A 14,267-nucleotide genomic window follows, 5' to 3' on the forward strand; every position below is an offset into this window, starting at 1 on the left:
AATGACTCACTTATAGAGTCAGTTACGCACCTAGAAAATCATCCATTCACACACTTGTACAGCCACTCATTCTTCCACAGGCCTTTCACTATAAATATATAAAACATATTTAAACTTTACAGAAACACACAGTCACTGGATGATGTCATCAGTGATGTCATCAGTGATGTCATTTGAGATGTCATCAGTGATATCATCAGTGATGTCACTGACCATGTCATGAGTGATGTAATATGTGACGTCATCAGCAGTGCATTGCGGGGGCGCGAGTTATAGTTAGCTGAACTAACTATAACAGGGGAATTTCTAGGGTTTTGTACGAGGGAAATGTCCAGCTAACTATAACACCCCTGAAACCTATGTTTTTTTCTGTGAATTTCTAAGGTTTTTTGAATGCCAATTCCTAACTATAACTCCCCTGAAACCTTTGTTTTTTCAGTGAATATAAATAAATATATATATATATACATGTGTGTGTGTGTAAAATTTTTTATATTTTATTTAACAGAGGGGAAGATGTAGTGTCTTGCAATGTTTAAGGAAGGAACCCTTTTGGCTCCTAACAGTCTCGGTGGAGCAGTGACGTAGATGTCAAAGCACAATGCCATGAAAGCTTGTTTTAGAATGCTGAATTTGCATAGCAGAATAAAGACTTATAATACTAGCATAAGTGTGTGGCATGGTCAGGATCGAGTACCCAGGGTGGGCAGACACTACAGCTAGTTGCTAATTTTAAGTAATGATGTTTTTATTCACATGTGGCAGGACATGGATCACATTCTGCTGCATTTTCAGGGATAGTGGAATGATATGAGTCAGAGGGGACAGTATTTACAGCTGGCGGTGATGGAGTACCAACTTGAACCTGCAGTCCTCTCTCTATGACCACATAGTATCCTCCAATGGGAGCCAATGTGAGAGTATTTCAAATCCCTGGTGGCGATCTCTGTTTCGTGGAGCTGGCATTGAGGAAGGCATTCAGCCGAAACGCCTCTGCCAGGTGTTATAGAAATGGCAACTTTTTAAGAATGCATGATGTGCCAAGATGGTGAAATAAACCTTAACGGAAGCGAACCTGAGCTGTGTCAGACCCGTTTTTACCTTGGAGCAGGAGTGGGAGTTGATAGATATATATATATATATATATTATCTACTGGCGGTCGCCAGTAGATAGTTATTAGTTAGGACCGTGTTTCCATAGGAAATCTCAAAATTCTATTTTGAATAACTTTGGCGCCGGTTGACGAATCTTCGTGAAAATTTCAAAACTAATGGGGCGCTCCGTTCAGCTCCTACCCTGAAAGTCTCGGGGTGATACGTCAAGCGGGGGCCGAGAAAAAGGGGGGGTCCCAAAACACGTTTTCCCCATGCATTTTTCCATAGGACCTTTAGTCGCAGCTACAGCCCGAACGGCTGAACAGAATTACGTGAAATTTGGCAAAGAGGTAGCCATAAGGTCAAGGAAGTGCCTTTTGCAGGTCTGGTGTAAATCTGTTCAGTATTTCCTGAGAAAATAGCATTTAATAGCATATCAATATCTAATTGGTTGTTAGATGTCGGTAAACATTCGAATCGGTCGAAACCAGGAAGTGTTGGCCGCCATTTTGTCTCTCGCAGTCTGAGGGGGTGAAAAAAAAGGTGGAGAACGTGAAAAGGGGGCAGAGTGGACAGTTCCTGACCCCTAGCCTTGGTCAGGGGGTCACAGAAGGAACCCCAAGGGAGAAAAAAACCTTTTTTTTTTTGGTAAAAAATCGCGAGGTGCGCGCACCGCGCGCGCACGCACTGCTATCCGTAGGTGCTCGGTGCGCGAAGCCCACCGAGCGCACACAGAGCGCGCACGGTGCGCGCACGGTGCGCGCACGGTGAAAAACCTGAAAAAAATAAATAAATAAATACATAACTTACCATTTAAAAAAACTTACAAATTCACTGAAAAAACCATAGGTTTCAGACACGTTATAGTTAGGAATTAGCATTTAAAAAACCTTGCAAATTCACTTAAAAAACCATAGGTTTCACACATGTTATAGTTAGCTGGACATTTCACTCGTAAAAAACCAATGAAATTCCCCCGTTATAATTAGTGCAGGTAACTATAACTCACGCGACCGCAATTCTCTGCTGATGACATCAGATATTACATCACTGATGACATATGTGTCTTTCTGAAAAATAAATATTTGTAATATATGTATAGCTAAAGATTAATGGAAGAAGACATGGGTAAATAAGTGTCTAAATACAGTAATGTAATATCGGACGTCATCAGCAGAGGTTTGCGGTCGCGTGAGTTATAGTTGCCTGCACTAACTATAACGGGGGAATTTCATTGGTTTTTTACGAGTGAAATGTCCATCTAACTATAACATGTGTGAAACCTATGTTTTTTTAAGTGAATTTGCAAGGTTTTTTAAATGCTAATTCCTAACTATAACGTGTGTGAAACCTATGTTTTTTTCAGTGAATATATATATATATATATTCACTGAAAAAACCATAGGTTTCACACACGTTATAGTTAGGAATTAGCATTTAAAAAACCTTGCAAATTCACTGAAAAAACCATAGGTTTCACACATGTTATAGTTAGCGGAAATTTTACTGATAAAAAACCAATGAAATTCCCCCGTTATAGTTAGTGCAGGCAACTATAACTCACGCGACCGCAATCCTCTGCTGATGCTAATACTGTATTTAGACACTTATTTGCCCATGTCTTCTTCCATACATTTTTAGCTATACATATATTACAAATATTTTTTTTTCATAAAGACACATATGTCATCAGCAGAAGATTGCGGTCGCGTGAGTTATAGTTGCCTGCACTAACTATAACGGGGGAATTTCATTGGTTTTTTATCAGTAAAATTTCCGCTAACTATAACATGTGTGAAACCTATGGTTTTTTCAGTGAATTTGCAAGGTTTTTTAAATGCTAATTCCTAACTATAACGTGTGTGAAACCTATGGTTTTTTCAGTGAATTTGTACGGTTTTTTAAATGCTTAGTTACTTTACGCCATTCGTGGCGTGCGCGCCCACTTAACGCAGTTCGTTCCGTGCGCGCACGGTGCGCTTCGCGCACCGTGCGCGCACAGTGAGCACGCGGTGCGCTTCGCGCACCGCGCGCCCACTTTACGCAGTTAGTGCCGTGCACGCACGGTGGGCACGCGGTGCGATGACAAAGCAAGAAAGCACGTCAACAAATCTGTTTCTGCTTTCCTCCGTGACTATGGTATGGGTGCCATTTACCACAACAACTTGCGTTATGACATGCAAGACATTTATAGAGGAGATGGTGTGCACTTCAATGATGAAGGGAACAGAGTCTTCCTCTTGAACCTTAGACTCTGCATCGGTACTTACTTGTAGGTACCACTAAAAAATCATTTCATAAACACAACGGCTCTTTTTAGAGCCCCCTAATATCTAAACACTTAAATCTGATTTTCATTTTTTTTTTTTTTTTTTTTCTACCGTACGCTTACCGTAAGCTTACCGTACGCGTACCCCGTGATTTTTTTTAAAATCAATAAATGGTTTTTTTGTACTTTTCTGTCCTTCTTTGACCCCCTTACAAATGTTAGGGGGTCTGTAACTCTCCTCATTGCCCCCTTTCCTTGTTTTCACTCTTTTTTTTCAGAGTGAAATACACAAAATGGCGGCCGCCGCTTCCTGGTTTCGGCCGATTCGAATGTTTACTAAGATCTAACAGCCAATCAGAATCGCGCTCGCGCACGCCGCCGTACGCTTACCGTAAGCGTACGGTAAGCGTACCGTAAGCGGGCTCAGATATATATATTGATTTAAAGGCTATTTTCTCAGAATCTACTGAACAGATTTACACCAAACCTACAAAAGGCACTTCCTTGACCTAGGGACTACCTCTCTGCCAAATTTTGTGTAATTCTGTTCAGCCGTTCGGGCTGTAGCTCGTTCTAAAGGTCCTATGGAAAAATGCATGGGAAAAACGCGTTTTGGGACCCCCCTTTTATCTCAGCCCCCGCTTGACGGATCCCCACGAGACTTTCAGGGTAGGAGCGGAGCGTAGCGCCCCACCTATTTTGAGAAATTCGCGAGGATTCGTCGACCGGCGCCAAAGTTATTCAAAATAGAATGTTGAGGTTTTCCTATGGAAACGTGGTCCTAACTATAACTACCTACTGGCGACCGCCAGTAGGTAATATATATATATATATATATATATATATGTGTGTGTGTGAAAAATTGTACTTTTTATTTAACAGAGGGGACGATGTAGTGGAACTGTGACGGAGATGTCATAGCACAATGCCATGAAAGCTTGTTTTAGAATGTTGAGTTTGCAATTACGCACAGCAGAATAAAGGCTTATAATACTAAGGTCTGTGTGTGGCATGGTTAGGATCGAGTACCCAGGGTGGGCAGACGCTACAGCTAGTTGCTAACTTTAAGTAATGGGGTCTTTAAACTTTCGTTATGTGTGACAAATGTTGTTTGGGAAATACAAGTATCAGAAATATGAGGGGTTCTTCTCAATACAACCAAAATTAAGTATTTATAAATATATTCAGTTCATAATGTTAGGAAATAAGAACCTTAATCGAAAATGTGTTTGCTCTAATATATCATTTAATATTTGGAAATAGAACTCCATTATTGAAGCCATGAAATGAGAAATCAAATTATCCTTTCGCTCGTAGTTAACTGTTTGCTAACGTATTGTAACCTGCCATTAGCAATGTTAGGTTCTGTTTCTAAATTGCAATTGATTTTTATCTTTCAGTTTTGGATTGCAGAATTACCAGTTGGTCCAGGCCATGGTGTTTGCAATTACAGAAATTAACAACAACCCAATCCTTTTACCCAACATCACCCTGGGCTTCCAGATCTATGACTCATGTACATTGTTCAAGCGCTCACTCAAGGGAACTCTATGGATGCTTTCAGGACAAGGGGTGCCTACTCCAAACTACCAGTGTGGGAGAAGACTGGCACCAGCTGCCATCATTGGAGATTCTGGATCCACACGCTCAATTGTTCTTGCTCTCATCCTGGGCCTGTATAGACATCCCCAGGTAAGATCAAGGATATTATGACTGTGTTTAATACCAGATAGCAGTAAACATGTGTGCAGGCAAATATTTTTCTCTGATATTGTAAAGAAGATAGGCGCATTGAGGTGTGGTATCAGAATATCATAGTCAGAATATCATATACAAAAATATCATTGTATGAAGGTTAATAATGGAAAATCTACACTCAATGGGGCAAGATTTTTGCAAACAATATTTGGAAAACTATTTAAATCAATTAACATTTCTATGATATTCTAACATATAATCTGCCTAGAACCTGAGATTTTTATCCCTGACGTGAAATCACATTTTCTCTTTGTCGTACGTCATGCGATGAAAACAAAGTGAATAGATAGGATTTCAGCAAGTTTCTTTAACAACTATGTTTGGGTGGGTACCCTCTATCAGCGAGTGTTTGACAAAAGTGTATCATACCACAGGAGAATATCCTCTTCACTGTCCAGCAGATATTTAATTGGTGCATTACCTATACGTGTTCTATGAAAAGCTCCCATTGCAGTGAATATATTGTAAAGGATCATTCCACTGCAGCAGAAAGCCAATGCGTTAATGTATTTATGATTGCAGAAGAACATGGGGGAATTGACATATGTCCAGAGGCCGTTGTCCTCATGACCTAGACAGTCATGAGTAACAATCGTCTGCCATGCTGTCTGGCCACTAAAGTAAAGTGCTTATGCCTGCCCTTTGAACCATGAAATAATTAGCATACACTTAATTGGTATAATTCATTTAACTGGATCTGCTATCACATGCTTAGGGTATTAAATATGGAACATATTCCCCTGCCATAGTTTCTTTGTGCCGTGTGCTCATTGGGTTTAGAAGAAAATATATATTTTGCCGGGCCTAAACTTTACATTTTAGTACTTAAATGTCAACCCTAAGGTAGGCTCTAAATGCTCATATGGCGAGGTACATGGTATTTAAAGGGTAGGGTATGTATATTTAATGTTTAACATATCCTTGCAGTGAAAAACCCCCAAAGTCATTTTTCACTGTAGCAAAGGCGGCTCTCCCACTGAAAAACACTGGGGTACATTGTAAAAACTTATAATGAATAAGTTCAGTTTGGGAACAGTTAGAAAGATAGTTAAAGAAATTATTTTAAAAGTAATTTAAAACCCAACCTGGGTGCCGATTCGGATCCTGGAAAAATTTTCCCCGTCCGAATTGAATCTGGACTTTTTTCCGTTCGAATCGTACAAGTCCCGTACAAACTGGCAAGTATGATTTGTATGTGAAAAAGTCCATACGAACCGCATTGCGTAAATTCCCCGACACGTCCTCGGGTCGGAAAAGGTGTCCGACACGTCCTCGGACATTTTTACGTACGAATCTGAAAACTGAAGTCCGAGCGCGCAAGTACGATTCGTACCGTCCGTCCGATTGTACAACCGTATGGTAAAAAGACCATCCGGAGCAAACTCCTATAGCAACCATGGAGATGTCCAAACAGGTGCCCGGTACGTGCCGAACACCCCACCAGCCCCCCGTATGTACGCACCGCCCCCCCCCAGCCCCGTGGAAGGACGCGCCGTCCCCCCCGCCCCAAGGATGGATGCACCGTACCCCCAGCCCGCCCGCGGATGGACGCGCCGTACCCTCCCCCAGCCCCCCATGTGTACGGCGCAGACCCCCACCCGTGTATGTACGGCACGTACCCCCACCCGTGTATGTATGGAGCGTACCCCCACCTGTGTATGTACGGAGCATACCCCCACCCACGTATGTACGGTGCGGACCCCCACCCGTGTATGTACGGAGCGTACCCCCACCCGTGTATGTACGGCGCGTACCCCCACCCGTGTATGTACGGCGCGTACCCCCACCTGTGTATGTACGGCACGTACCCCCACCCGTGTATGTACGGAGCGTACCCCCAACCGTGTATGTACAGAGCATACCCCCACCCCCGTATGTACGCGCCGTCCCCCCCAGCCCCGCGGATGGACGCGCCGTCCTCCCCCAGCACCGCAGATGGACGCGCCGTACCGCCAGCCCGCCCGAGGATGGACGCGCCGTACCCTCCCCCAGCCCCCCCATGTGTACGGCGCAGACCACAACCGGGTATGTACGGCGCGTACCCCCACCCGTGTATGTACGGAGCGTACCCCCACCCATGTATGTACAGAGCATACCCCCACCCCCGTATGTACGGTGCGGACCCCCACCCGTGTATGTACGGCGCGTACCCCCACCTGTGTATGTACGGCGCATACCCCCACCCGTGTATGTACGGAGCGTACCCCCACCCGTGTATGTATGGCGCGTACCCCCACCCGTGTATGTACGGCACGTACCCCCACCCATGTATGTACTGCACGTACCCCCACCCGTGTATGTACGGAGCATATCCCCACCCATGTATGTACGGAGCGTACCCCCACCCCCGTATGTACGGTGCGGACCCCCACCCGTATATGTACGGAGCGTACCCCACCCGTGTATGTACGGAGCGTACCCCCACCCGTGTATGTACGGCACGTACCCCCACCCGTGTATGTACGGTGCATACCCCCACCCGTGTATGTACGACACGTACCCCCAAAAGATTATCAGATCAATACTTGCTAATTGTCCACTGCTTCAGATTGCATTTTCGGATTCTTGAAAACTGTGCAGTTAGTAATTTCCTATTGAAATGTAATAAAATCAGAAAACGTATGATTACTTATTTACCATATACCTAGCAAAAGGCGACACACCTAGTTCTATTGCTGCCTCCATAGAGTGCAAGGCCCGTATCACATAAAGTGGGCACTAAGGGTCGGACGGCAAAATATTTTTAACTGGCGCTACGAAGATTTTGCTTGATTTAAACACTTTTTAGCACTGTGTTATGAAACAGGATGCTGGAGGTTGTAATAGGAGACATGATTATTTGTGCACACTCGTATGGCATTTTGTGTTACTGATGATGTGTTCTGTTGTTTTTTGTGATGCTGTCTTTTTGTTCTGCATTATTGCAATGTTATTTTCTTTTCTTGTACTGTTGTTTTTGTGTTGCGTTCTGTTTTGACTGGGTTGATGTTCCACGGTATGTTTCAATTGTGGTATTATGCTGCTTTGTGTCTGGTATTGCATTATGTTCAGATGTTTACTTTAAGTCTACAAATGCTATTATTTTTCCATCCAAAAACAGCATATGCCTTGAACGTTCATGTAACAAGCAACCACTTACTAAAGTGGTAAGATGGTGCTCCTCTAGCTCATCATCCACTTAAGACACAACTCATCCCAAAACGGTAGCCACCATCAGTGCTCACTTTATGTGATGCAGCTCTGGAATTATTTGTTAAGATCAGTCTCTGCCACAGTTTTGCACTGACTGGTGTATTAGACCATTAGAATCTTGAGAGCTCCACTGAAGACAAAGGAGTGCTCCGTTCTTCTAAAGGCTGGTAGAAGCCCGGAGCATCAACATTCCAATGTTTGACCTTGTTCACAGCTGTTGCTGTGAACAAATGCTTTTTGGAACCTAGGGGGGTTTAAACCCCCTCAGTTCCGAGAGGCTTTATTTTACGAATTAGAACATTCTGTCCTCTAGGGGCGGAATATCCTAATAGCCTTTGAGCCCTTCATAATGGGCTCTACCGGCCATTAAAAGCCTGCTCCCTTGTTAAAGGCACTTGCACTTGCATTAGGCTTGGGATTTAAGCGCTGGAGCTGACCTTTAATTTTTGGTATTCACAGAAGACACTTACTCACTTTGGTATTCACAGAAGTCAGGAGTCCTAACTTTAGGACTCCTAAATGCCTTCTGTGAATACCAAAAGTCTTAAAGTTAGGATTTTTCTCAGTTTAGGAGTCCTAAAGTTGGGACTCCTAATTTTACTACTACTAAACTGAGAAAAATCCTAATTTTAAGGCTTTCGGTATTCACAGAAGGAATTTAGGAGTCCTAAAGTTAGGAGTCCTAACTATACTACTACTAAACTGAGAAAAATCCTAATTTTAAGGCTTTCGGTATTCACAGAAGGAATTTAGGAGTCCTAAAGTTAGGAGTCCTAACTTTACTACTACTAAATTAAGAAAAATCCTAATTTTAAGACTTTCGGTATTCACAGAAGGCATTTAGGAGTCCTAAAGTTAGGAGTCCTAACTATACTACTACTAAACTGAGAAAAATCCTAATTTTAAGGCTTTCGGTATTCACAGAAGGCATTTAGGAGTCCTAAAGTTAGGAATCCTAACTATACTACTACTAAACTGAGTAAAATCCTAATTTTAAGGCTTTCGGTATTCACAGAAGGCATTTAGGAGTCCTAAAGTTAGGACTCCTAACTTCTGTGAATGCCGAAATGAGTAAGTGCCTTCTGTGAATACCAAAATGAGTAAGTGCCTTCTGTGAATACCAAAATGGTAGTAAGTTTAGGATTATGTCTTAAGTTAGTTCTGTGAATCGGGCCCCTAGTCTTCCTTTACCACTACCCACCCCTAAACCCTAAAATTAAATGTACCTCTCTTTACCAATATCCACCCCTAAACCCTAAAATTAACTTTATCTTCCTTTAGCACTACGCACCCCTAAACTCTAAATTGACCCTTACCTTCCTTTACCACTACCCAAACCTAACCCCTAAATTAACCCTACTCTTGCTCACTACACACCACCAAACCCTTAATTACCTTTACCACTGCCTGCCGTAAACCCTAAAATTACCCAAACCTCCCTTTAACACTACACCCAAACCCTAAAAATTATGTTTTTTTGAAGTTTTATAAAGCAAGAACTCAACCCGAAGGGCACTTTACATGAGCACTATTTTTATTACAAATACATTATTTTGTGTTTAAGGCACGGGGAGATTAAGTGATTTGCCCAGGATCACAGGGTGCTTGAGTCTCCCACCAGAATCGAACCTGGTTCCCCAGCGTCAAGGTCAGCCGCTCTAGCCGTAAATGCAAAAACAACAGTTGATGACAGAATGCAGAACAATGTCATACATTCACCCAAGTACAGAGATCTGGGCCTAAATCCATTGTTTTTTTGCTCACCATGCCATTCCAGTTTGAACCCAGCCATATGCAAATCAGTCTTGACCCTGTGTCTCATGGGAACAGTCCAGCCCGAACTGCCAAGCCAGGTCCTCCCTGGACTGGGAACAAGCATCATAGGACCGGCTTCGGGGTTTCACCCCTCTTCAGCCAGAATAGCTTGATTCCAGTGACATGGAGAGCACGGGACTCACGTCTGAGCATACCCGTCCGACTCAGGGTGACAAATGCAAAAACAACAGTTGATGAACAGAATGCAGAACAATGTCATACATTCACCGCTCCGTCCATCATCCCCTTTGGTATCGCTTTATTAGCCCTAAATTGGCAGGGTATGCCCAGACGTGGGTCCCTTGCTCACTTTGCCACTGGATTCAAGATAGCCTGGCTGATGAGGGTTATGAACCCGAAACCGGTCCCAGGATGCTTGTTTCCGGTCCTGGAAAGACATATCTGAACTGGGGTGGTGAAGAGAGCTAAAGAATGATGATGGATTAATCCCAGATTAGTTGACGGGGTGAGTGTTTGATTTGCCCAAACGCTCCGTCCATCATCCCCTTTGGTATCGCTCTAGCCGTTAAGCCACATTTTCTCCCCAAGGTATGCTTAGCTTCCTTTTCCACTACCGGACCCTGAACTCTAAAATTACCTCCCTTTTTTACAGTAGATTGGAAATTACTTCCAACAGAGCACTGAAAATTGAGTGGCTCATCCAAGATATATCTGTAAGGGTCATGTCTGCTAAATGTAGACATCAGTTATGGAGGCCTAGCCATGCAAAACACAATTCACCTTCATGTTGTACATGAGGTGTTTCTATACATAGAACTTCCAACTTTCTTTGATCCTGCAATTTTTATCGGACTCAAGGATGAAGAACTATAATTTATTTATTTATTTATTTATTTATGAGATTTTTTTGTGTGCAACTAATACCCTAAGGTGTCTAGGCGCAGCGAGATACTCCAGATTACAGATAAGATACTCCAGATAAGCGTAAGTGTAAGTAAAACTTGGTCCTTTTGATAAACATAGATAAAACAACAGGGGTCCTGTGTCCGGTCTGAGAACAGTGCTTCAAGCTGCCATCCATAAGATGACTCAGAAAGACTCTGTGGAGGTGACACATCCCAGTGTCATTGTAAGAGAAGGAGAGCTGCTTGTGAATGAGTTTTTTTTAAATGGTTCTCAAACTGATTCTTTTGGTAAAAAGTCCATCAGCCCGGTAAAAGATATGGAGGATGAAGAGTGTGTGAATGAGACGAGAAAGATACACAAAGTGTTCATGTTATTTCAGAAATGAAACAATTAAGGCCCTCTGCAGGTAAAAAGAAAAAAACAAATGCAGAAACGCAGAATTACAAAAATGGTAAAAGGCCCCTTAATTAAATGAATTAGAAGAGATGATGGTCATAGGGCAGCTGGTGGAAAGATCAGGGACCTCTTGGAGTTTTATAGTTTTCACGGATCATATTGATTCTACGTCGATAGCAGGCTCAGGTGCAGACAAAGATAGCTTAGGTGCAGCAAGCCCTGTAATTGTTCAAAATGGCTTACAGTTAAGTTACTGTGTTCAAAGGCATCTGGATAGTGACCCTGATAAGGCAATTGATAATCATGGTAATGTAGGATCCAAAGTTTGGGGGAGTATAATGGTTCCTTAGCAAGTTAAGTCTCACCCAGGGAGTAGAGGAAAGTCAGTAGACCCCTACAATGCCAGTGAATGGGTTCTTCAGCTGGTAGATATTTTTGCAGATCATGACTCTGAATGTTTCCCAAATAGATCCAGGATATCTTCACTTTTTAATACACTACCAAAACTGTCCAAATAGTCTCTAAGAACATTGCCATGGTTTCCCTCTCCAAGGGTTGATGTTTCATCGTCTTGGCCGGGCAATGGTGTATTTTCAGTCTAGGATCATTGCTGAGGAAGTTCCTAATTCAATTGATGAGCTACGACAAGCTGGTTATGATGTCTATGAGGGATTCTCCTCCTCTGCTAATTTATATGATGGTCAGTGGGAGGCTGAAACCAGTCACATAGTCCCCAAGATGCACAGTGTGGGATCCAACGAAACTATAAATAATTGCACATGGTGAATGGTAGCCAAGCAGGTTTGGGGGCTGAGAGGATTTAAATAACAACACCAGTGAATGGAAGACAAATGTATACAAATTACAATGAAATTCCTGCAAAGTTTGATTACGATTGGAATTGGGTTGCGAATGAAAGCAATCTGGAAAACATAGCCATAATACCACCATTACGGAGGTCCTGATGAGGATGGTGTTTACTTCCTGCCATGGAACTTAGGTGGTGTAAAAAATAATTGGGAGTGTTTATCATTTTTTATACAAACCAAAGGTTTTCTGATAATAGCCTTGCAAGAAACTTAGGATACTGAGGAAGTTGTGATGAATGATTAAGGGCCATATGTAGGTAGCTATATACCGGCCGGTAACGGCCGAAATTCGGTAAATTTCCCGTTACCGACCGGTATTTAGTAGGCCTGGGCGGTAAATTCCGTTCCGTTCGCGGAATTTGCGGAATTTGGGTAATTTCGCGTTCCGCGGAGAACGCGAAATCGCCCAAAAATCTGCGTTCCGCGACTTCGCGAAATTTTTTGCTTGTTCGCATTCTCAATATGCGTGTTCGCGAGATATTTCACCCCGAGCACGCAAACAGCGATCGCGAACAGGAAAAGAGTATCGCGAACAAGCAATTCCGCGTGTTCGCGGAATTTCTGCGTGTTCGCGGAGATTTTTTACCGTTTCGCGGAGATTTGCGTAACGCGATTACGCAAATTCCGCCCACCCCTAGTATTTAGGCAATTGAGATGTAGGAGGCCAAAAATAAGGATTCGGTAATTATGAATCGGTAAATACCGAATAATCATTACCGAATTCAAAATTACCGAATCGGAATTACCGAATCCTTATTTACTGAATCGGTAAATAAGAAATGGTAAAAACGAGAAAAGAGATTTAGGTATATTCGGAAATACCGAATTTCATGAAATTCGGTATTTAAGAGTCGGTAATTAACACTGAGTAAAAGCAGGTGGTAATCATCTACAGTGTATATAAGCAATCCCAAAATGCAACAGTGTGATCACCATGGCGGCTCTCTATGTGATTGCAACGCGCCTACGTCTACAGGCAGCAGGTGTGAGGATCTGGAGAAGAGAGGAGCACATTTACAGACAGTGCATCACACTCTTCCAACAGACTGAGGCTGAGATACATGAAAGATACAGGCTACACCCCCAAACCATCATGGACCTGATAAGGGACTTGCACCCACTCCTGGACCATCAAACAACAAGGGTGCACACCATACCACCACATGTGCAGGTGCTCTGTAGCCTACATCTACTCGCATCTGGCAGTTACCAGGGGGTGATAGCTGCGGTAGGCGGGGTATCTGAGGGTTGCCTGTCACGTTTCTTCAGAAAGTTCCTGGATGCCATAATGCAGAGGATGCAACACTACATTAGCTTCCCAAACACACAGGCAGAACTGCTGAAAACCAAGACAGACTTTTTCCAGGTGGCACAGTTCCCGCATGTCATAGGCTGTATTGATGGCACACACATTCCAATCTGCCCACCAGCAGCCACTGGTATATCTACAGGAACAGAAAGTCCACCCACTCCATAAATGTGCAGGTAATCTGCGATGCTGCCAACATAATCACTGACATAGGGGCAAAATTTCCTGGGAGCACCCACGACTCATACATCTTCCAGAACAATGGGATCTACACACGCCTGGCTGCGGGAGAATTTGGAGAAGGATACCTGCTAGGTAAATCACTGTGACACTCCCTTATACTTAGTGCAGACGAATGTGTATTGGTGTATGTGACTAATGGCACCCTCTTTCTCACCTAGGCGATAGTGCATATGCCGTTCGGTCATTTATCCTCACTCCCTACCTACACCCATCAACCCTGAGTGAGAGACGATACAATGTGGCACACAAATCAAGACGCAACGTTGTGGATCGCACGTTTGGACTATTGAAAAGCAGGTTCCGCTGCCTCCACAAAAGCGGAGGCGCACGTCAGTACACACCCATCATCTGCTGCAAAATCATTGCAACTTGTGCAATGCTGCACAGCCTTGCCATAAAGAAAGGTACAGAAGTGGAAATAACTGATTTTGAGGACAATGATGATGATTTTGCA

The 14,267-nt window shown here is 43.2% G+C and overlaps 1 protein-coding gene across 1 annotated transcript in view; it reads left to right on the forward strand.

Annotated features, from left to right (window-relative positions):
• The first annotated feature begins 4,783 nt into the window (after positions 1-4,783).
• Positions 4,784-14,267, forward strand: part of LOC146782757 (extracellular calcium-sensing receptor-like) — a 66,620-nt gene continuing 57,136 nt past the window's right edge. The window contains exon 1 of the mRNA XM_085638677.1: positions 4,784-5,056. Coding sequence (XP_085494803.1) covers positions 4,799-5,056 — 258 coding nt within the window. The 5' untranslated portion in view covers positions 4,784-4,798. The remainder of the gene's footprint in view (positions 5,057-14,267) is intronic.

Source organism: Triturus cristatus, chromosome 12 (genome assembly GCF_964204655.1).
Source record: "Triturus cristatus chromosome 12, aTriCri1.1, whole genome shotgun sequence".
Classification (NCBI taxonomy): domain Eukaryota; kingdom Metazoa; phylum Chordata; class Amphibia; order Caudata; family Salamandridae; genus Triturus; species Triturus cristatus.